Genomic DNA, 24,714 nt, shown 5'->3' with positions numbered 1-24,714 from the left:
TGTGTCCAGTCAGGACAATGACCATCTGTCTTTGTTTTACCCGACCCTACTTGGATATTACTGTACCACATGTACCTGTATTGTACTGGTGTGTAATGATCACCCCTGTCAGAGGGGAGGGGACTATACCATTTGTAAGAATTAGGTAAAATCATCATATATCGGCTGATAGATAGAGTAGATCGAGTCTATTTCATTTTTACCTGCATATTCACTTGTGGTTTCAAAGGTATATCAATATTTATTTAAAAGTCATTTATTGCGATTATAATCTATAGTTTTCAAATACTAGTATCATAGAATTTGCTAAAGCACAGAATTTATCACATACCTCATATTTAATGTTTAGTTTACCCAAAAGAGGAATTTATACAAAATACACTAAACAGTTAAATGCATAATTCCCCAATGAGTGCTAGTGCCGGATGCACACGAATGCATATGAATGCATCATGTTGCATCACAAAACATTGGACTGTCACGCCTCTAGTTATTGCTGTATCGATGATATTGTTTGGGATGATAGTCCAAATGCATTCATGATCAGTGTACGGAACATTTATCAATATATAGTAATGATCATGCAATGTATTGATTGTTTTGATAGTCGAATGTGGGATAAAATATCAAATATATGTTTGTTGTCGAAAGCTGTTATTTGAAATTATTTTGTTTTATGCAACAAGCAAATATCACATGAACATTTTTATTTGAATATGATTGTAGTTGAACTGAACGGTTAGAAGGGAAAAAACAGTATCTATGTCATATTTTGTGTGTGTTGATATTATCAAATCTTGTCTAGGCAGTTTAGGCTTATGTTAATATGTATATATAAAAAAGGAAACACACCCTCAAACAATAAGCATCACATCATGCTTAAATCTAGAGCCCATCGTTTATAATAAGAGCCTCGAAGTGATGCAACAGTCAATCAAACACGAGTGTCATCTGTTTACATGTATCTTGAATTGGTTTTCATTCGCCGAGAGTAAATAATAAAAAAATAGCATGTTTTTGTTATAATCGGCTGCATATACTCTATAACTAAATCCCTATAATGTGATGACAGAGAAAATAGGATAGAAACTTCATGTGAATTTCTAAGTGCAAGTGCAGAAAATTGTGGCGAAATTAATTCTAAATTTATTTAAAATGTTTGGTTTGGGCAACACCCTCAATAAATTTCTGTATCCGCCCCTGCATGTATCTGGCAAAAGTAATTTGTACATGAAGAGCATGGGTGCGTGAACATTATTATATGCTTAAATCTTATTGTAGTGTATTGTCTATAAAGAATGGGGGAAAAAAATGAATACAAAAAGCATTGCCCCTTTCCACCTATTTTCTATTTTGAAGCGGACTGATTTTCTCTTTTTTATTTCACGATTATCAAGTACTGAAAAATACACAATTCGAACGACCTACCTCTGCTATGTAGCTGCAACACGGCTGTTTACAGAGCATTGTGTTTTCTGTGTATCCCAATTAATAACAGTGACTTACCATGATTTCACAACTGTTTCGTCGTTAGCATAAACATATACATTAATGTTCTTTTTCAACTCACCCTTTGTTATAAATACTGGACGTTAAAAACTATATCCCTATATTCCATTACAGGATATTGATAAATGAACGCAACACACAGTACACAGGTGAAAGCACCTTTAACGACTTGGCAATAGATACAAAAAGCCAAAAATGAATAACACTGCATCATTATTTTATAAGATTTGTAAAATATTAAATGAATTGGTTTAAAACTGGTAACACTTACCAATCCTGTTCTGTACAGTCGTAGTCTACCAATCTACAGACAGAGTACGTCGACCGCCTCGTTGGGAACTTGCTACTTTGATGTCACATGTCGTCTATTTATATCATCCACTGGGAAGTAGATTCCATGTAACGATAAGTGAGGCCACAATTATTATATAATTTATATTTACTTCATTCAACCTTGAGTATATTAAGGATTTCATTTACGGGTACGTACATTATTTTGGGAGAAGCAGGGAATATAGCGACCTTCTGTGTTTTCACAACTTTTTTCATCTAGTGAGAGGGGAAAACAATAAATTTAAACTATCAAAAAGAGTCTATGCAACATTTTGAGGGCGTAAACGGTATATTATATTATGTAACCATGCCACATTTAGAGGGCCTACGTGGAATTTTATATTAGGTAATTACAGTGGTGGATGCAAGGGTGTTGCTGTAGTTGCCTGGGCAACATCCTTTTTTCTGTGTCAAAAAATCGATCTGGACATTTTCCTCCTTTTCATATGAATTTCATGTGAATTTCTCATTAAAAAGTTGAACCTTTCTTTTCAAGGGCTTCCCTAACATTGTCTAATACTCTAGGCCTAAAGGTGTCGCCCAAACACCACTGATTTCACTACCCTAAACGATAGGGAATCTCCTATTGGTAATGTCAATATGTGTCCAGTCAGGACGATGATTATATGGTCTTTGTTTTACCTGACCCTACTTGTATATTACTGTACCACATGTACCTGTATTGTACTGGTGTGTAATGATCACCCCTGTCAGAGTGGAGGGGACTATACCATTTGTAGGAATTAGGTAAAATCATCATATATCGGCTGATAGATAGAGTAGATCGAGTCTATTTCATTTTTACCTGCATATTCACTTGTGGTTTCAAAGGTATATCAATATTTATTTAAAAGTCATTTATTGCGATTATAATCTATAGTTTTCAAATACTAGTATCATTGAATTTGCTAAAGCACAGAATTTATCACATACCTCATATTTAATGTTTAGTTTACCCAAAAGAGGAATTTATACAAAATATACTTAACAATTAAATGCATAATTCCCCACTGAATGCTAGTGCCGAATGCACACGAATGCATCATGTTGCATCACCAAACATTGGACTGTCACGCCTCTAGTTATTGCTGTATCGATGATATTGTTTGGGATGGTAGTCCAAATGCATTCATGATCAGTGTGCGGAACATTTATCAATATGTAGTAATGATCATGTAATGTATTGATTGTTTTGATAGTCGAATGTGGGATAAAATATCAAATAGATGTTCGTTGTCAAAAGCTGTTATTTGAAATTATTTTGTTTTATGCAACAAGTAAATATCACATGAAACTGTTTATTTGAATATGATTGTAGTTGAACTGAACGGTTAGAAGGAAAAAACAGTACCTATGTCTTATTGTGAGTGTGTGTAATATTATCAACTCTTGTCTAGGCAGTTTAGGCATATGTACCTATGTATATTAAAAAAACAAGGAAACACCCCCTCAAACTATTAGCATCACTTCATGCTTTAATCTAGAGCACATCGTTTAATTGGTTTATTGAAACTACAAAGTTGTTACTTTACTGAAATTACAAAGTTGTGACTTTTATAGGTCGATTTGTTCCTTATTTTTATTGAAACTACATTATTGTTAATTTTATAGACCGATTTGTTATTTGCTTTATTGAAACTACAAAGTTGTGACTTTTATAGACAGATTTGTTATTTGCTTTATTGAAACTACAAAGTTGTTTCTTGTATATACAGATTTGTTATTTGCTTTATTGAAACTACAATGTTGTTACTTTTATAGACAGATTTGTACCTTTGCTTTATTGAAACTACAATAATGTGACTTTTATATACAGATTTATTATTTGCTTTATTGAAACTACAAAGTTGCTTCTTGTATAGACAGATTCGTACCTTTGCTTTATTGAAACTACAAAGTGGTTTCTTGTATAGACAGATTTGCTACTTGCTTTATTGAAACTACGAAGTTGTTACTTTTATAGACTCATTTGTTATTTGCTTTATTGAAACTACATTATTGTTACTTTTATAGACCTATTTGTTATTTGCTTTATTGAAACTACAAAGTTGTTTCTTGTAAAGACAGATTTGTACCTTTGCTTTATTGAAACTACAATGTTGTGACTTTTATATACAGATTTATTACTTGCTTTATTGAAACTACAAAGTTGTTACTTTTATAGACTCATTTGTTATTTGCTTTATTGAAACTACATTATTGTTACTTTTATATACAGATTTATTACTTGCTTTATTGAAACTACAATGTTGTTACTTTTATAGACATATTCGTACCTTTGCTTTATTGAAACTACAAAGTTGTTACTTTTATATACAGATTTATTATTTGCTTTATTGAAACTACAAAGTTGTTTCTTGTATAGACAGATTTGTACCTTTGCTTTATTGAAACTACAATGTTGTTACTTTATAGACAGATTTGTTATTTGCTTTATTGAAACTACAAAGTTGTTACTTTTATAGACAGATTTGCTACTTGCTTTATTGAAACAACAATGTTGTGACTTCTATAGACCGATTGTTCCTTTACTGAAACTACAAAGTTGTTACTTTATTGAAACTACAAAGTTGTTACTTTATTGAAACTACAATGTTGTGCCTTGTTTCATGTTTTTTGACAATACAACTTTGTGGTCCACTTTCGGGTTGATTTGCCCTTTGATACTTCGTGCATTGTCTACCAGACCTAATATTTTCAGAATGTGTACGAGGGCAACAGACTTTTCCTGGAATTTTCCATTATTTGATTCCAAACTTCATTTAATACAGTGTAATAAATATTGCTGATGAATTAAGCAACACTACAGTCTGCAAATATGGCCATGAACAGTTTAAAATACTTAGGCAATGTTATGATGCACGATAAGATATTCAATTCCTGTTCCAGGAACTACTTGGATGGGATACATTGAGATACGAGCGACAGGAATCTAAGGAAATATCTTTTATTACCAAGGCCATGCTCTGGATCACAAGCTGGTCTTTTTTTTTCAAAGACCCTTTAAGATGAAATTTCTAGGAGAACCTGAGAAAAATGATTTGGCAAAAACTAACACGTGACATATCGGGTAAAAAAACGCAAAAAATTCCACCCTGCTATACAATCAATTGTCGCAAGTATATTACCATAATCTAAATTGATACAGAAAGTTCCCCTCGTGATAACATTTTCTTGGTTTTTTATTCATTGTGTCGGATCGTTTCTGTTATTACATATAATATTATAAAGATGCCATCTACTATGGCAACTGCAGAATTTCATGTCGAAGACATTATGGCTGAAGAAAAAAACTGTTATGGACGTGTAGGGCACAATAAAAAAGTCTATCATGTTTTAAATTATTAAGCCAATATAAAATAAAGTCACCGTGACCTACTTAACAACTAAATGCGATCGTTGTTTTTGGCTAATTTTATCGTATACAGGTACCCAAAGTATATATATGCAAAACATAAAGCTTGTCGGTGATAGCCATCTGAAGTCCCATTTGCACCCTTCCTTTATGAGAACCTGTCTGTATTTTGTGCATATTCCTGAATGCATATGCATTTTAATACTATTTTATAGGAAAAAAGTAAACAATCAGCACAAAATAATTTTATTTCTTTATTTCATTTGAAAAGACATGCACAGTAGTACACTGGTATGTCCTCCGATACTATACATATATACATGTGACTATTTACATATTTACATCCACACTCGTAAGGCCCTTCACAACAAGAGGACAAATTACACCTTAAAGCTTATACATCATAAATACTTGTATACATTGTTTTTATTACAGAGTAAACATCAGAAAATATAGCAACACCTGCCTGCTCTAACAGTCATTGGTGTGATAAACTGTCTGTCCGTGAAGGGCTAAACATCCTCTTTTACTCTCACACGTATCACAAATATTCATCACAGATGAGAAAACCTCGGCATTGCTTCACCCATCAGTAACCTCCTATTACACAATGTACAGGAACCGTTTGTTCATGTGATTGAAATATACTTGGGTTTATTATATAATTGGGTTTTCTTTCTAACCACTAAACAAAACAAAAACAAAAAATAAACATAATAGTAAAAAAAGCCTTCTTTTCATGATTTTTAGACAAATGCTGAGGCTGAAATAATTGTTATAACATCTTCTTGAACAACATGAAGAAACGGTCCTAAAATATCTTTTTAAAAACCTTGCCTAATTAAATATATCACAGATCAATGCTTTCACCATTATTTCATTATAAACTAAACAAGTTTAAATGAATTGGTATCAAAGGCTTGTCAACAACCCTTTTTAATTTGTTTTTCAGTTTAAAATGAAATGCTAGATTATCAACATATAACAAGAATAAAGGAGAATCATTAGGTATACATATTGTGTGAAGATAGTTCTCAGAGCACTACCTCATAGTGAGCTAACTCTATGTGCCGATCATCAAGGCACACACAAACAATGCTGATACATGATCAAGGCACTGGCAAAGAATAGCACTCCTTTTATATAGTTCCTGTCCTAGAATGCACTTATGAAATGAAATGCTGTGGGTAGATCCATCGTTTTATTGATGTGATATCTCCTCCTCACAGTATAGTTCTGGTTGCCAACACAGTCCTCCTAGCGGTCTATATCCCAGCATCAGATTAAAACCTTTTACAGTTTTCGGTCTAGATGTGTTTTCTTTATTGAGAATCTCTGTGGGAGTTGAAAGCTGAAGGCATCAGTATAAAAAAATCAGACAGTAGCCTTTCAAATTTACTGATATTCATACTTTCAGGTGTTTTAGGGGGGGTATATGTGATCTACCTCTGTGAAATAACTTAAACATATGGAGAAGGGTCTATATTTCAATAGGTTTAGGTACAGGTTTACGAATGTGCCGCATTGTAGATCCTGCCTCTGTGGGTTTGAAGGGTGCATGTCTGCCATAAGGCCTGGGAATGGGAAGTTCACTGTCATCATCAGGGATGTAGGCGTTGGGTCGGGGGTCGGCCGTGGTGGTTGTCCCTCCTGCAATCTTGTACTGCTCTTCCTCCTCCTGAATCTGTAGAATGACAAAGATAAACAGTGGGATAAAATAATTAAAAAAACACACTAAAACAATGAAACAGGATTCATAAGTTTGTCAATAGGAAACATATTTTGATTCTGTACCTTATTTAAAATATTTACATATTCTTGTAGAAACCATTGCAAATTACAAATTCATCAATCGAGCAACACTTTATAATTCATTGAAGAGAGCAAACTGTTAATCATTTGCTACAAAGCAGCACAAAACAAAATTAGTTTGCTCTCAAAAATACCTTTTTTCTTCAAATCCATTTGTAAATTACAAATATAGAACAAGCCCAACACTTACCAATCTATTCTCCTCTCTGTCTCTCAGGATTCTGTCTTCAATTGACATGAGGCGCTGCCAATCATGTTCATACTCATCACATGGCGGCTCACCCTTCTCCATTCTGATGTAGCACTGTTCTAGGTCTGCTTCCTTCTCCTTCAGAGCCTGTTGCAGCTGAAGTGCTGTCGCTGTGTTCATAGAGAGCTCTGCCACCAGGCCTCTCATCTTCCTGTATGCATCCTTGATTTTTGCTTGTAATGCATTCACCTGGAGTAAGGAAATTAAACAAGGATGAGAGGTGGCTATATTAACACCAATCAAACACGACCTTAGCTGAAATCAAACTTGTCATGATACCCTTCTTCAGAACGCTATTAACATGGAAGTCTCTAAAATCATAGAGAAAAAGTGTCTGGGATATGATGAACTCAAAGATCAGCATGCAAACCAAATAATGAAAACAAAACTATTTAGATTACTAATTACATGCAGAAGAAGAAAACGAAAACAGTGTCTTCTTTTTAACAAGATTCCAAACTTCTTAATTTTGTAACAATTTTACATACAAAAATGTTGAATTAATTTGGGGAACTCCTGTCCTAGAAAATTAATTTAAAAGTTGTTCACTGCATTGCTAGTGGTTCTTGATAGGAAATTGTTCCTTATTTTAGCAATGAGTCCTTATTCCACTATACAGATAGTGTTTCATCAAATATACAACTGTTATGATTCCGTACTCTGACATCTAAAGGTTGTTATTGAAATGAATCATTGCTCATGGTAAGAAAATCTATGTAAAATTGAGATCTGGCAAACAAACACAACCTACATTTTTGGCAAGTCCAAGTGTATCATCTTTGCCGTCCTCGGCCTTCACCTTGACTCGACTTGCAAGTCGTTGTACCTGCTCAAATATCAGGTCCTTCTCCAACAAAAGTTCCTCCTTCTCTGCAAGTCTCATTTCCAACTGAAATCACAGACCAAACATCAGTTTACACAGATTTACATCAAGATGACAAGGACTAAACATCAAGAGGACTCAGATTAAACATCAAGAGGACTCAGATTAAACACACAGGTACAGATAAAACAGGTCAAACATCAAGGTGACCACAAGGAATATAAAGTAACATTACCTAATGTTTCATTACAATGACTTAACATTGTGATACATAGGAAATAGTTGTGCAACAATTAGATCCAATAACAGGATCACATTCATTGTAATAAGAATATTTATGAACATTCCTGTTATTCATAACAACTTGCAATTACTAATGGCATGTACAGAGTAAATCAAATATTGTGTCCTAGATATCATATTAAAATTAGAGACAAATTATGTTTTGCTCAAATTCACATTTTTAGCGATTCATGTACAATGAGCTCTGCTTTGCAAAAGAAGTAATGTTCAAACCTAATGCTCAAATTATTTACGTTTTCAATCTTGTCCTGTAACTCAGCTGGTGGCAGGTCCTTGCCTTCCAGTGAACGAACACGTGTCTCATCATACGGGTTCTCCAGCTCCTTCTCCAGGTCCAGCATGCGGTCCTGGCACTGTTGTAGCTGTACTCACAAAGAAAACACATTGCCCTTTAGGGTATTGTCCAAAAATAACCAGTTTGTCTGGACAAGGGTTAGATTGGAAAGAATTGGTTAAATCTTACCAGAAATATTAGTTTTGCTATCGGTTTTAACACATGTACACTGAAAATAGAATAATTTACACATTTTTTTACAATACGTTATTTCCTAACAATTATTGTTCCTGCAAAATGCGCTTCACAAGAAGCTTTATTTTGAGACATGAAAAATATGTTACACAGAAACTCCTATTGTTTAATTGTGTCTGTATCATTAACAGATTTACCTGACTAAAAGCAGGTAATGTTAATTGCGATAGTTGAACAAGGAGGGTGGATGGCGGGTGGGGCGAATCAGGCGGGACCTACCTGTATCTGCAGGGTGACAAGCTCTTGCTCCAGGGCATGTTTGTGTGGCATGTTTTTCCTCAACAGTTCTATGGAGCGTTTCTCCTCGTTCAGCTGCATCTTAAGGAAACGGATCTCCTCTTCCTTGGCCTGCAGCTCCACATTACCATTCCTTATCATTTGTTCTAAAAGTCGAAAAAAAAAAAAACTAAGATACCGATATTCCATCATGATTATAGAAAATTGACTGTGAGGGCTCAAACCATTCTAATATACAGATTGAAAAAAATCCAAAATAATCATTCCCAAATTAATTAATTCAAAATTCATGAAAATTTTGGAAAAATCAAATTATATTGCATTACTATAATATTTCTTCTGCATCAATGAAATTCTTTCAGATGAGTTAAATAATCAGAAAAAAATCCCTGAGGAATAATATCTGTCAATAATGTTATTTCTAAAGTTGTTTTACAATACCTACAGATCATTATACAGGAGAGTGTTGGTTATGGCAGTCCCTAGTGATTACAGAAAGCTTACCTTCAATGTTCACTTTTTCGTAGAATATGCACACTTCTTCTTCTCTTTCTATCAGCTTCAAACCTCTGAAGTGAAAGACATGACACATCACATTAATCTCTGATACCTGATAATACAGATATGGGAATTTATCTGGACAAATTAGATTGGGGAAATCTGGACAAATTAGATTGGGGAAAAGGGAACCTTTTGGAAATGAGTGTGTTTAACAGACCAACAAGGGAAGGGGATAAAGCCCTGAGAACTGTTCTGTGAGTTCTCCAACCAGATGACAGGTCTGAAGATCGGTGACCATTTATATGCCTACTTAATTCCATGTTTGGCAATGAGTGAGGGCAATGAGTGAGGGCAATGAGTGAGGGTGATGCGGTAATATAAAATATAGTACATGTAATACATGCTTTTGAATGTTTGTGTATAGTGTTTCTTATGTGTATGTCTAAAAGTCTCGACAAGGTGGGGTACTGAGTATTATAAGTGTTATTTAGCCATTAATGTAATATACACTTGTTGTACAGTTGGTACATTATGTTGTTTATGAAACCATAAAATTGAAAAATAGTAACAACAACAAAATTATACAAGATCCCACACTTACAGATTACTCTGTCATAATCAACTAGCACAAAAAAATGTTGAAAAAATTCTATATATTGGTATTGAAATATTATTGTTCACCCCAGTATTTCTTTTTTAATATCAATGAGATCGCTGAAATATAAGGGCTTGCCTTTGACAAATTCTGATCATAATACATGTGTACAATGAACGATGGAAACACTGATCAATATCTAACACCCTTTTGCGGCATCTGTCTTTATTCACTTCACATCTATATTTATCAATCTAAATTCTTGCAGCATTTTTCCCTTGTCTATATTCAGGACATACCTGTCGTTTCGTTTCTGTTCCTCCTTGGAGTATCTGTTTCTCAGTCGCGTGCTCTCCTCCTCGCCCGCGTTCATCATATTGTTCAGTTTATTTAAGTCCATTTTCTGCTGTTCCACTGTAGCTTTCATGTCGTTGTAAATGTTAGATTGTTTAGCCACTTCGTTTCTCAAGCTGTCTCTCATCACAATACTGTTCATGTGTTTTAATCTGTGTTTCTGTAACTCTCTGGTAAATAAAATAAAATATTGGATTCATTTTTTGTATTAAGATCTTATACACAATGCACGAATATAAAGTCAATAAAAATCCTATACACAATGCACGAATATATAGTCAATAATTCTTGTCAGAACAAATTCAGAAAGTGTTATTTCAAAGCTGGATTAAGATATAATAATTTCAACCATATTTTGGGTTTATTTACATTGAAACCTGGTTCTATAGTACAAATGAAAGTTTTAATTTGATCTCAAAGTAATTTCTTTAATGCAAATTTGAACCTCAAGTTAATTGTCCTGGCCTGAATGAAGCCTGTCAAACACTATGTGCTCCTAATTTATCTGTGTTATAGAGCTATTTTTACCTGTCTTTTTGCATGACGGCAGTGCGTAGAATTTCCATCTCATTCTGTAGGATTTTGATCTTCTCCTTCATCTCCGCCGCCTTCTGTGTACTCGTCTGTATCAGATTCACACACTTATTCCTCTCGTTCTTAATCAACTCATACAACTTTGCAAACTCTTTCAACCTGTAAAATTGAAAATGCAACTTTAATTTACCAGGATATCTTACTATGTAAGCAAATTCGGCATCTCCCACTATTAAACAGCAATGAAATTTAAAATGCAGCTTAAATTTACCAGGATATATTATTATGTAAGCAAATGGGTCAACTCCCCATATTATGCAGCGATACAATTTAAAATGTACAAAAACTCCACAAAAGAAACAATCAAATATTTTATGTAAACGCTGAAAACTTGTTAAATGCAGACTTTTCCTGTACTTATTTTATAGAGTGTCTCTTGCTTTCCTATTGATTCAGTCCTCTGAAATAATGTCTTACTTTATTTGCATCTCCTGGTGTTTTTTGTGATGGTCCTGTATTTGAAGCTCCTTGGTTTTCAGGTCTTCAATGGCTTTGTGGAATCTCATTTCTGCCCTCATAAAGTCCCTGGCTTTTTGTTCTCTCTCATCAGCCTGAAAATTAACATATACATAAAAATTATTTTAAATGTTTCAATGACTTTTTGTTACAAGTCAGACATTACTCCTTCAATAGTAAGTATTATTTAGGTGTTGAATCACCATGAAAAATAAACTAGAAAGATGAGTTTAGTTGCTAAAAACAATACTTAATCTTAGATAGAGTTCAGAATAATAGTATATATACTGAACCTTACATAATAACAACTCCTTACAGAATTATCCTCTATTGAAGGCGACAAAATGCAATTAAAATAAGTGAAGAGGATGATTCAGTATTAGTTATTCTCCGTACCTTTATGGCGGCGAGTCGAGTAAGTTCGACCACCTCTATCCTCAGGTCACTCTGATCATATAACAGATTCTGTTCTTCAGCTGCACTCGCTTCTAGCTTCACGTGTTCCACTGCTGTCAGATTGTTCTACAAACACCAAAACATTAATATCTCATACCTCGGAATCAATTCAATCACTGAAATTTACTTGAAATACTTTTTAGATTACATATTTTCTTTAAAAAAAATAACAACTTTTCGTTTGTGTCTTTTCTTTATAATCTCAGTATACCATCAAATGAAATGAAAAATACTTTGTCTTCTTGTGATCATTTTAAATTAAGTCCCAGCTGGTAAATACCAAGGTTTCATTCTTAACTAGCATGCTTTGAAAATCCCACTGGAACCTGTTGTTTTCAAGAAGATCAGTTACCAGTGTATTATATAAGTTTGCAATACCCATCTCAAAGATTTTAGTAATTTTCTGTATGTTTTATATTAATAATAATAATAATAATATACAACATTTCTATTGTTCTTTGAGGATGCAGACAAGCCTACCTGTTGAGCCAGAGAACGTTTTGTATGTTCTACTTCCTTAGCTAGTTCCTCCCTCTTCTTCTGTAGAGTACCATCATCTTTTGGCAGGGAATCAATCTGGTTAAACACGAATATCATTTTCTGAATAAATATTTCACTTGTAAAGGGCAGTAATTGTTATCTTTTCAACATGTAGTACCTATAAGAACATATGGTCTCTACTTTATACTTGTTCGTGATCTGATAATCTACTTTAATAGCTAATATACAGAGTAATCAGATAAAAATTGTCAAAAATTGTATATTTAAAATTTCATCATTCTTATCCAACTTGAAATAATCTATACACATGGAAAAAATGAATTAAATTGAAAAAAACATATTTAAAAAAAAAAATAGAGTCCTCCATAACTTTGTTTAACCCAGGTATAATTTAAGACCATTGTCAGCCTTACCAAATTAATGTAACCATTATATAAACACAATAATGAATTAATTGGTGTAAAATGATACTTACTTGACCTTTGACTTTTTCGTTAACTGACTTTGTGTGTGCCAGGCTTTCTTCAGCAACTTTAAACTGAAGTTCAGCCTTCTTTAAATTTCTCAGGTCCCTATCCTTTTCTCGACTCTTTCTTGAATGAACATCGTGTGTGTTTTTCTTTTCCAAGTGTATGTGTCTCAAACTCATGTCAAGCGTTGACCTACACAAAAAATGATATGTATCAGAACAAACTCATGTCAAGCGTTGACCTACACGAAAAATGATATGTATCAGAACAAACACATCAAGCGTTGACCTACACAAAAAATGATATGTATCAGAACAAACACATGTCAAGCATTGACCTACACAAAAAAGTATATGTATCAGAACAAACTCATGTCAAGCGTTGACCTACACAAAAAATTATATGTATCAGAACAAACTCATGTCAAGCGTTGACCTACATAAAAGTATCACACCAAACTCATGTCAAGCGTTGACCTACACAAAAAATTATATGTATCAGAACAAACTCATGTCAAGCGTTGACCTACACAAAAAATTATATGTATTGGAACAAACTCATGTCAAGCGTTGACCTACACAAAAAATGATATATATCAGAACAAACACATCAAGCGTTGACCTACACAAAAAATGATATGTATCGAAACAAACACATCAAGCGTTGACCTACACAAAAAATTATATGTATCAGAACAAACACATGTCAAGCGTTGACCTACACAAAAAATGATATGTATCGAAACAAACACATCAAGCGTTGACCTACACAAAAAATTATATGTATTAGAACAAACTCATGTCAAGCGTTGACCTACATAAAAGTATCACACCAAACTCATGTCAAGCGTTGACCTACACAAAAATTTATATGTATCAGAACAAATTCATGTCAAGCGTTGACTTACACGAAAAATGATATGTATCAGAACAAACTCATGTCAAGCGTTGACCTACACAAAAATTTATATGTATCAGAACAAATTCATGTCAAGCGTTGACCTACACGAAAAATGATATGTATCAGAACAAACTCATGTCAAGCGTTGACCTACACAAAAAATTATATGTATCAGAACAAACTCATGTCAAGCGTTGACCTACACAAAAAATTATATGTATCAGAACAAACACATCAAGCGTTGACCTACACAAAAAATGAAATGTATTGGAACAAACACATCAAGCGTTGACCTACACAAAAATGTATATGTATCAGAACAAACACATCTACGACTGGAATTTAATGGCTAGGAAAAAATAAAACTTTGAAACATGTTCAATATCTTATTGTCAACCATTTATGACTCTGAAAGTGCAATGCTGTTTAATTTGACCTTTAACTCAAGACCTTGACCTTGATAAGCCTACCTGTCTCCCATGAGTACAGCTTCTCTGTCCTTGGCAAACTCAAAATCCTTGATAAGCATGTTGTATTCTCGCTCTTTTTGGTCAAGCATGGCCCTTGTTTTAGCAAGTTCTGACTCGGTATCAAACTTTTCTGTCTGTAATGCATTCTTCTTGGCCTCCATACCTTTAGATTCTTCAAGAATCTCTTGGTATTCCTCATCTAGTTTTGTTAATTTTTTTTCCACCTCGCTACAACACAAACATATCAAAATGTATAGGGGAAAAGCAATAACAGGGATTTTCTTGCAAAAAATATGCTGTTTTACTCACATGCATAAAAGACAAAGAAAGAGGAAGGACTTTAGGCACAAAAATTTCATTTGCTATTGATATATATTTTGTTCTTTTTTTTAAAATAAAAGTTGACACAATTTGATTGCTTGCCATCAATAGTTTTGGTCCCTTTTGCAAACATTTTTTTTACCTGGCTGGACTAGGATCACAATTTCGATCCCTCAGAATTTCACTTATTGAATTTTAACATGTATGAAATGTCAATAGATTGGCAGACATCTATCAATACTATATCTCCATGGCAGGCCAGTAACTATCTACTGAGTTATATTTTCCAAAATTGTTTACAACCAACCCAATAATATATATCTTTAAACGGAAATGAAATTGTTATAATATTGTTTTTATTTTATTTATAAGGACAGATGATTTATAATATTTTTCTCTGAAAATTAAATATTCATAACTCACATCTTTTGTCTGTGCAACTTGTCAGCCTCTTTGGCTATCTGGTTTGGAAGTGTGTTGATTTGTACAAGGTCACCCTGAAATAATCACATGCATATATATGTGTCTGTCAAGCTTTGTGAGTACAATACAAAATACAGAAATCGTAATTATTTGAAAAGTTTGTTATCAAGCTTTACTGAATTATTGTAGATTAGTATTGGGAATGTCAATGATGAAAACCACTGTTAATGTTAAATACCACAGCAGAAAAACACACATAAATGACAACATCTGTCTATTTCAGATTTGATTTTAATGACTGCATGAATGTCCATTTATCTAATTTATTCATAATTTACATCATTAGGACCATATGTTTTTTTGGAAGACCTGCTGAAATGCTGTTCTGTGGAGCTGCTGTAGATCTAATGTTAATACCTTGAGATTTTCCATCTCTGACTTGAGCTGGTCGTATTCTTTTTGTTCAGTAACACACTGCCGATGGGTCGTGTCCATGTCCTCACGGAGTGTCTTATTCTCCATTTGACGTTGCACAATCTCTTTCTTCATATCCTCGCTAGCAGCCTGTATTTCCTTCAGTTTCTTTTCAATCTCCTGCACAGGCAAAAGTTTTATTAGAATGGTTTTATAACATTTTACTGCAGTATTAAAATGGATAGTTTGGAAACATCCCTTGTCTCCAGTTTAATAGGAAAATGAAGGAGGTTTCATCATTTTTTCCAAATATTTTACTAACTTGGTGGAATGTTTGTGTAACTTTTAAGAAATTATAAGACATTATTGACTGATACATTTTTGATAAAATCATTTGCTTTTTGTATTTAGAAGAATTTTCATTAATCTCTGTGTTAAGTATGTTTACAAGCTGACCAGCTGACTGAGTTTTAATCTACTGATTTTGCATTATCAGTTTAAATCTACGCCTACATGCATGTCAGCCATATCAGAAAGGAAAACGAACCCCTTGTTTTGGCATTCTTGAATATTCTCTCTCCATTATTTTCTTCTCTTCTGACAACCTGCATAAAAAAAAGAAGAAAAAATCCTGTAAAACAGTAAAAGGACCAAACAGCTGTTCAATAAACAGACTGGTGACAACTGCATCAGCAAAAACAGCAGAAGCTGTGTAAGGCAGTCAAATCTCTAAACAAAGCTAATAGCTTCATTATTATCAACATGTATTCAAATTCTTCAAATTGATTAATTCCACCTTTTTTCCATTCTTCTTTTTCTTTAATTTGAGTGTTCAGTTCTTTCCTGATTGTACCCTATGCAAATGTTGACAAAAAATGTTTTCCCCCTTAAAAGATGCAAATAGAAAACACATTATGTTGTCATAAGCTAAACAGACTTTATGCCACAAGGTGTACTAGATGGGTGGTTAACGAGTGAAATGGTTCTATTATTTCTCTATGAATCATATTAAACTTACGTCTCCAGCTCATACTGCTGTTGGTATTCTCGTTCCTTGATCTGGGCATATTCATTGTTGTGTTTCATTAGCTGCTGTCTCATTTTGGTGACCTCTGTGTTGGAACTGTCCGGAAAGTTATCTCCCTTTTCAAGTTCAGACCTCTGTCTTTCCAATTCAACGGTGTGATCTTTGGCAGTATTCAGTAGGGAAGCCTCACTCTCCCGAGTCCTTCAAAACATCATTCTCACAATATTACTTTTGAAAGGAGTCAGTTTGTATCCGGAAACATTAAGTTTTAATGAGTCATTTTGTATCACAAAATATTTTCAGTTTTGATTGCATGTGGTTATAGTTTGTAATAACGTGAAATATAGTACAGTGTATCAAATGTCTGTTTGCAATGAAGACCTTTTTCACTAGTTCCTTCAAATTAGTTCTGTCTGGACACAATCCTAGTATGTTGGACTGAACATTTTGAATTACTGCTCCATAGGTTGTTAGGGACTCCAGAAATTTGTAACTGTAAATACAATGGCCTCCCATTCGAAAACATGTATAGTGTTATGGTACTGCATACATTCATAAGAATGTACAAATAATGAGTCTTTACTTACTTTTTAAGAGTTTCATGAAGATCAGTATACTTTGCTTTCAAAAGCGCAACTTTTGTTCCTGTAAGTTTGCCTTCATGAAACAGCTGTAAAGAAACAAAAGGTTGATTATTATGTATACGTGTTTCAGGACCAGGTCATGTATTAGGACCATTAACAACAGGGCATCCACACCATACTTAAAGTTTGCGTTACAGGTAATTATAACTACGTCTGTGGCAGCATCCATGCCATACTTAAAGTTAGCGTTACAGGTAATTATAACTATGTCTGTGGCAGCATCCACGCCATACTTAAAGTTAGCGTTACGGGTAATTATAACTACATCAGTGGCAGCATCCACGCCATACTTAAAGTTTGCGTTACAGGTAATTATAGCTACGTCTGTGGCAGCATCCACACCAAACTTAAAGTTAGCGTTACAGGTCATTATAGCTACGTCTGTGGCAGCATCCACCCCATACTTAAAGTTAGCGTTACAGGTCATTATAGCTACGTCTGTGGCAGCATCCACACCAAACTTAAAGTTTGTGTTACAAGTAATTATAGCTACATCTGTGGCAGCATCCACGCCATACTTAAAGTTAGCGTTACAGGTAATTATAGCTACGTCTGTGGCAGCATCCACGCCATACTTAAAGTGTGCGTTACAGATAAGTATAACTACGTCAGTGGCAGCATCCACGCCATACTTGAAGGTTGTGTTACAAGTAATTATAGCTACATCTGTGGCAGCATCCACGCCATACTTAAAGTTAGCGTTACGGTCTTTATAGCTACGTCTGTGGCAGCATCCCCGCCATACTTGAAGGTTGTGTTACAGGTAATTATAGCTACTTCTGTGGCAGCATCCACGCCATTCTTAAAGTTAGCGTTACAGGTAATTATAACTACGTCGGTGGCAGCATCCATGCCATACTTAAAGTTTGCATTACAGGTAAGTATAACTACGTCGGTGGCAGCATCCACGCCATACTTAAAGTGTGCGTTACAGGTAAGTATAACTACGTCTGTGGCAGCATCCACGCCATACTTAAAGTGAGCGTTACAGGTAATTATAACTACGTCTGTGGCAGCATCCACGCCATACTTAAAGTTAGCGTTACAGGTAATTATAACTACGTCGGTGGCAGCATCCACGCCATACTTAAAGTTTGCATTACAGGTAAGTATAACTACGTCGGTGGCAGCATCCACGCCATACTTAAAGTGTGCGTTACAGGTAAGTATAACTACGTCTGTGGCAGCATCCACGCCATACTTAAAGTGTGCGTTACAGGTAAGTATAACTACGTCTGTGGCAGCATCCACGCCATACTTAAAGTTAGCGTTACAGGTAATTATAACTACGTCGGTGGCAGCATCCATGCCATACTTAAAGTTTGCATTACAGGTAAGTATAACTACGTCGGTGGCAGCATCCACGCCATACTTAAAGTGTGCGTTACAGGTAAGTATAACTACGTCTGTGGCAGCATCCACGCCATACTTAAAGTGTGCGTTACAGGTAAGTATAACTACGTCTGTGGCAGCATCCACGCCATACTTAAAGTTAGCGTTACAGGTAAGTATAACTACGTCTGTGGCAGCATCCACGCCATACTTAAAGTTTGCGTTACAGGTAATTATAACTACGTCTGTGGCAGCATCCACGCCATACTTAAAGTTAGCGTTACAGGTAATTATAACTACGTCTGTGGCAGCATCCACGCCATACTTAAAGTTAGCGTTACAGGTAATTATAACTACGTCTGTGGCAGCATCCACGCCATACTTAAAGTTAGCGTTACAGGTAATTATAACTACGTCTGTGGCAGCATCCACGCCATACTTAAAGTTAGCGTTACAGGTAAGTATAACTACGTCTGTGGCAGCATCCACGCCATACTTAAAGTTTGCGTTACAGGTAATTATAACTACATCTGTGGCAGCATCCACGCCATACTTAAAGTTAGCGTTACAGGTAATTATAACTACGTCTGTGGCAGCATCCACGCCATACTTAAAGTGTGCGTTACAGGTAAGTATAACTACATTTGTGGCAGCATCTACGCCATACTTAAAGTTTGCGGTACAGGTAATTATAACTACGTCTGTGGCAGCATCCACGCCATACTTAAAGTTTGCGTTACAGGGAAGTATAACTACATTTGGGGCAGCATCTACGCCATACTTAGCATCTACGCCATACTTAGCATCTACGCCATACTTAGCATCTACGCCATACTTAAAACTACGTCAGTGGCAGCATCCACGCCATAGTTACAGGTAATTATAACAACGTCTGTGGCAGCATCTGCGCCATACTTACGCCATACTTAAAGTGTGCGTTACAGGTAAGTATAACTACGTCTGTCGCAGCATCCATGCCATACTTAAAGTTAGCGTTACAGGTAAGTATAACTACGTCTGTGGCAGCATCTACGCCATACTTAAAGTTAGCGTTACAGGTAATTATAACTACGTCGGTGGCAGCATCCACACCATACTTAAACTTTGTGTTACAGGTAATTATAGCTACGTCGGTAGCAGCATCCACGCCATACTTAAAGTTTGCGTTACAGGTAATTATAACTACGTCTGTGGCAGCATCCATGCCATACTTAAAGTTAGCGTTATAGGTAAGTATAACTACGTCTGTGACAGCATCTACGCCATACTTAAAGTTAGCGTTACAGGTAATTATAACTACGTCAGTGGCAGCATCTACGCCATACTTAAACTTTGTGTTACAGGTAATTATAGCTACGTCGGTAGCAGCATCCACGCCATACTTAAAGTTAGCGTTACAGGTAAGTATAACTACGTCTGTGGCAGCATCCACGCCATACTTAAAGTTTGCGTTACAGGTAAGTATAACTACGTCGGTGGCAGCATGCATGCCATACTTAAAGTTTGCATTACAGGTAAGTATAACTACGTCGATGGCAGTCACATTCTAGTGATCATTGCTTCACATTCAAAAGCTTACTTTTTTTCAGCAGCAAGCATACAGAATTTAGAACACAACATTTTTGGGTCTCTTCACTGTTCTGTTAAAATGAAGAAAAGACTCTAAACTAGGAGACTAATATACAGCAATAGGTCAAACTGTAGCATGTAATGAAACAAAACAAGTAAAATGGACCTTGGCATTCACATGAGTTTCATGGATTTCAATGTTACTGGAATACTTGTACCAAGTTTGAAGATAACACCTTAATTTATGCTAAAGTCTAAATAGAAAATATCTCAGTCAATTAAAGGCCATAGCATCCGCTTTGATTTTTGCATTAACAAGAAAAGTGAGAATTTTTAACCAGGACCATCTTAAGATGTGTCAGATGTCTCAGTAATTCATAGCCCAGATTGGCCAAGTTAGATTTTCAGATCAGTATGAAAAGTCAAAAAACACTTGGCGTGACCTCAAAAGGAATATTTGTACCAGATGTGTTGTCAACCACTATAGCAATTCTTAAGAAGCAGTCACATACTAAGTTCTATACTGATCCAGTCAAATACTAAGTTCTTTACTGTCCCAGTCACATACTAATTTCTATACTGTCCCAGTCACATACTAAATTCTATACTGTCCCAGTCACATACTATGTTCTATACTGTCCCAGTCACATACTAATTTCTATACTGTCCCAGTCACATACTAAATTCTATACTGTCCCAGTCACATACTAAGTTCTATACTGTCCCAGTCACATACTATGTTCTATATTGTCCCAGTCACATACTAAATTCTATAATGTCCCAGTCACATACTATGTTCTATACTGTCCCAGTCACATACTAAGTTCTATACTGTCCCAGTCACATACTATGTTCTATACTGTCCCAATCACATACTAAGTTCTATACTGTCCCAGTCACATACTTATTCTATACTGTCCCAGTCACATACTATGTTCTATACTGTCCCAGTCACATACTAATTCTATACTGTCCCAGTCACCTACTAAATTCTATACTGTCCCAGTCACATACCAAGTTCTATACTGTCCCAGTCACATTCTAAGTTCTATACTGTCCCAGTCACATACTAAGTTCTATACTGTCCCAGTCAAGGAATACAATAAATCACAACTGTAGACATTGTGCCAATTCAAAACGAGTTTCCAAAAATAAGACATCAAATTAAAGATGATAAATTATTCACTAAGGTTTTATTATTGTGTACAGGAAGGAATCAATCAAATAACAATAACATTTTCAAGTTAACCGAGGTTGATAATAAAACCATGATTGGCCTCTCATTGTTTCCAGTCTGTTAAACACGAAGTAACACGCAGTACACCAATCAATAACAGTTTGAAAGGTTGTTAAGTTGGCAAGTTGATGGTGAAAGGATGTTGGACATTTCTTACAACCTATGACACTACTGCCACATCCATCAGTGAACAATATTTATAGCTGGATATCAGGCCATTTAATTCATTTTTTGACAACAACGGTCTCAAATGTTAACATAAACTGATACATTCCATGAACACTAAATAACAAACATTTCTGCACACCTGTCTCGGCCAGATGAAACAAATGTGACTGAGTTTCACTGCTAAAAATCAGAAACTTTGCAACATGTTTTCAACACTAGTGTGAACAAAGCGAAATTCAGATGATATATCAACAAAATATTTTGTAAACATTTTAAGATGGGTCTTACCTATATGCTAGCAGGTTTTTTTTTTATTCCTACCATGACGTCAAATATCACTCAAATGAGGTTGAAAGGTACCATGATGAATGGTTTATTTTAGAAATGTATAGGTACATGTCTGGAAACCAGTTGAATAATATAATCTGTATGAACTTGTATGAAAAATCGCACATGAAATAATTCCCTGATATATATACAAAAAATATTTAATATCTCAGAAAGACTTTGAGAAATCAGCTGAAAAGCACATTTTGTTTTGTAAGCAATCCTTTGGCATATATATTTAATCTGAGAAAGCTGTCATAATATTAGGTAGACCTATCCCTCAGTTCAGAATTTTAAACTCAAGCACATGCATCATGTTCAAAATACAGTTTAACTAAACCTTACCCAGATAATCCAGAGAGCCAATGTATATCTAACCTTGGTACTCATGTTTACTGCATCGTTACTCTCATGATGAAAAATAATAGCAGTAAACACATGCCACTGGAAATCCATATGTTATATAGAGAATAATACATGCCTTTTTCCATATCACACCCAGTATCAACCCAAGACTGCAATATCAGCCCAAGGGCCGAAGGTTGATACATACAGAGAGAATAATACATGCCTTTTTCCATATCACACCCAGTATTAACCCGAGACTGCAATATCAGCCCAAGGCCCGAGGGTTGATATTGGTCGAGGGTTGATACTGGGTGTGATATGGAAAGGCATGTTTTATTCTGTTTATTATATACTTACTAATAAAAACTACTATCTTATGATTTATTTTTATTTTTGAAATATTGAAAAACGAATTTTTTCTCCAAAAGGGGTGTGATATGGGTTTTGCTGGCTGATACTGGTTTTGGGGTGTGATACGGCGGGGGCTGATACGGGTTTTGGGGGGTGATACGGCGAGGGCTGATATAGGTTAGAGCAATTGTGTCGTATCGCAAATACAAAAACCCCGTATTTATTAGTAAGTATGTAATAATCACTAATAAAAACTACTATCTTATGATTTATTTTTATTTTTGAAATATTGAAAAACGAAAAAAAATCCGAAAGGGGTGTGATATGGGTTTTGCAGGCTGATACAAGTTTTGGGGTGTGATACGGCGGGGGCTGATACAGGTTTTGGGGTGTGATACGGCGAGGGCTGATATGGGTTAGAGCAATTGTGTCGTATCGCATACAAAAAACCCATATTTATTAGTAAGTATGTAATAAAATAGTTTCTCCAGTGATCTTCCTTGATCGGGATCATGCTGCAATTTGGACTATGAAATTATCATGATAAGAAATTCCGTTGTTACTTATGCCTGTAATAATAAAGGAACTGGCACCTTGTATGGGGTAAGATGTTAAACAAGAGGATAATACACACAAAAGTAAATGAGATATTGGCATTTCAGTTTGAGTTTACTGGTCACATTCAATCATTTTTACTTGGTGCTGTACCTTGCATTTTGAAAATGTTTAGGTCAAATTGATTATAGATGTATCTCTTCAATGATGTAAGAGTGCATGGGTGGCAACCCTGGTTGAAAATATTCATTTAAAGTGAGGAAGCCAGGTGCCAAAATTTATTTGGGACCAGTAAACTATGGTTGTTCCATAAATTTAAATTACCTCATCAAGACACTGGAAGGCAGGGCTTGCTGATACCTCCACCTGACTTTCCTCCTGCTGAACAACCCTTGGAGGCAAAGCAGAGATAACCGTCTCATATTTCTGGCCTGTACTTTCCTCTTCTTCTTTTTCATCATCTCTTTCTTCATCACTACCACGATCACTCATCTAACAAAAATAATACATTTATAAAAACTCAAAACATTTCTGTACCCAGGAAGTTTTCGTACTTTTTTTTTGTATTGATGTAAGATACTGAAGAATCAACAAACAGAGCACAAAAAGCAAACAAAGTGTCGGATTGACATGTTAGTCAAGTTGCCATTTAAATGTATAGAAATGACTTTCTGGTTATGAAAGTACTTAAAAACCTTAGGTTCCTAACCAGAAACGACTGTAATGTTACACCAAATCATTTTTTTTACTTTCCTTGAAAATCAAAACCAAATTATGATTTTGATTTTTCATTTTGCAGTCACAACTTGCATAACTAAATATCTACAGAATATTAACTAAATATTTATAGAATATTTTGCATTATACTTGCAATCTCTAATATTCAAAACTTACAGTAGATCGACTGAGTACTGTACTGTACAGACAACTAAAAGAAAATAAAAGGATTTGGAAGCAATTACTTTTCTGTCTCAGTATCTGCTTTACAACCATTTTTAAATACCGAACAACTTACTGAAGGTAACGATATCTCGTGATTATCAACCTATACAGTTATATAGAAAATATAGAAAATAATAAAATGTTTATATTAAGATCAATATCGACATTCACATCAAAAAACCACATGTCAACACAAAATAGATTATTCTCGAGATGAGATTTTCGAAAAATACTTTCACGGTTTAGTTAATAATTAAATCCAAATAGAGCCATATACACATCTCCTTTGCAGCGGAAAACGTACTTCGTGTTGTCCTTCTAATACTGCGAGGCTGGTGAGATCTCAAGTATCCTTCTTGCGTGCAGATGCACAGGTGAAAATTGATGATGATCGTTGACATCAATTATTCAAGACCATCATGGCGGCATAAATAGCAATTGTTTCTAAGGACGTTGCGCATGTGCGGATATAGATTATGATTATCGTAAACTCAAAATATATAAAGAGACAGTAAATGTCATCTATAGCTAAGAATATAACGAAATATTGCTTAAAACGATAAGAAATGTCATTTATTTATATTATTAAAGAGAAAAATGATAGTGTT

The 24,714-nt window shown here is 34.8% G+C and overlaps 1 protein-coding gene across 2 annotated transcripts; it reads right to left on the bottom strand.

Moving 5' to 3' along the window:
* Positions 1 to 5,437: 5,437 nt before the first annotated feature.
* On the bottom strand, positions 5,438 to 24,545 carry LOC110467070 (coiled-coil domain-containing protein 146-like). 2 transcript variants are annotated; one of them, XM_021523965.1, is made up of 21 exons: positions 24,411 to 24,545; positions 24,059 to 24,092; positions 23,489 to 23,656; positions 17,221 to 17,303; positions 16,625 to 16,834; positions 16,154 to 16,211; positions 15,610 to 15,786; positions 15,193 to 15,266; positions 14,449 to 14,676; positions 13,084 to 13,270; positions 12,588 to 12,683; positions 12,048 to 12,173; positions 11,613 to 11,746; positions 11,130 to 11,294; positions 10,547 to 10,771; positions 9,656 to 9,720; positions 9,134 to 9,297; positions 8,619 to 8,747; positions 8,011 to 8,148; positions 7,200 to 7,448; positions 5,438 to 6,881 (listed from the first exon to the last, which is right to left on the bottom strand). In XM_021523965.1, exons 3-21 carry the CDS (start codon positions 23,654 to 23,656, stop codon positions 6,678 to 6,680), a joined length of 2,880 nt encoding a protein of 959 aa, XP_021379640.1. In that variant the 5' UTR covers positions 24,059 to 24,092; positions 24,411 to 24,545; the 3' UTR covers positions 5,438 to 6,677. The 2 variants fall into 2 exon arrangements, with proteins under 2 accessions (XP_021379640.1, XP_021379639.1); XM_021523964.1 differs by lacking the exon at positions 24,059 to 24,092.
* Between the last annotated feature and the right edge of the window lie 169 nt (positions 24,546 to 24,714).

The sequence above is a fragment of the Mizuhopecten yessoensis genome, unplaced genomic scaffold, assembly GCF_002113885.1.
Source record: "Mizuhopecten yessoensis strain PY_sf001 unplaced genomic scaffold, ASM211388v2 scaffold11157, whole genome shotgun sequence".
Lineage (NCBI taxonomy): Eukaryota > Metazoa > Mollusca > Bivalvia > Pectinida > Pectinidae > Mizuhopecten > Mizuhopecten yessoensis.
The sequence above is the reverse complement of the archived record's forward strand: the minus strand, read 5'-3'. Positions and strand labels throughout refer to the sequence as shown.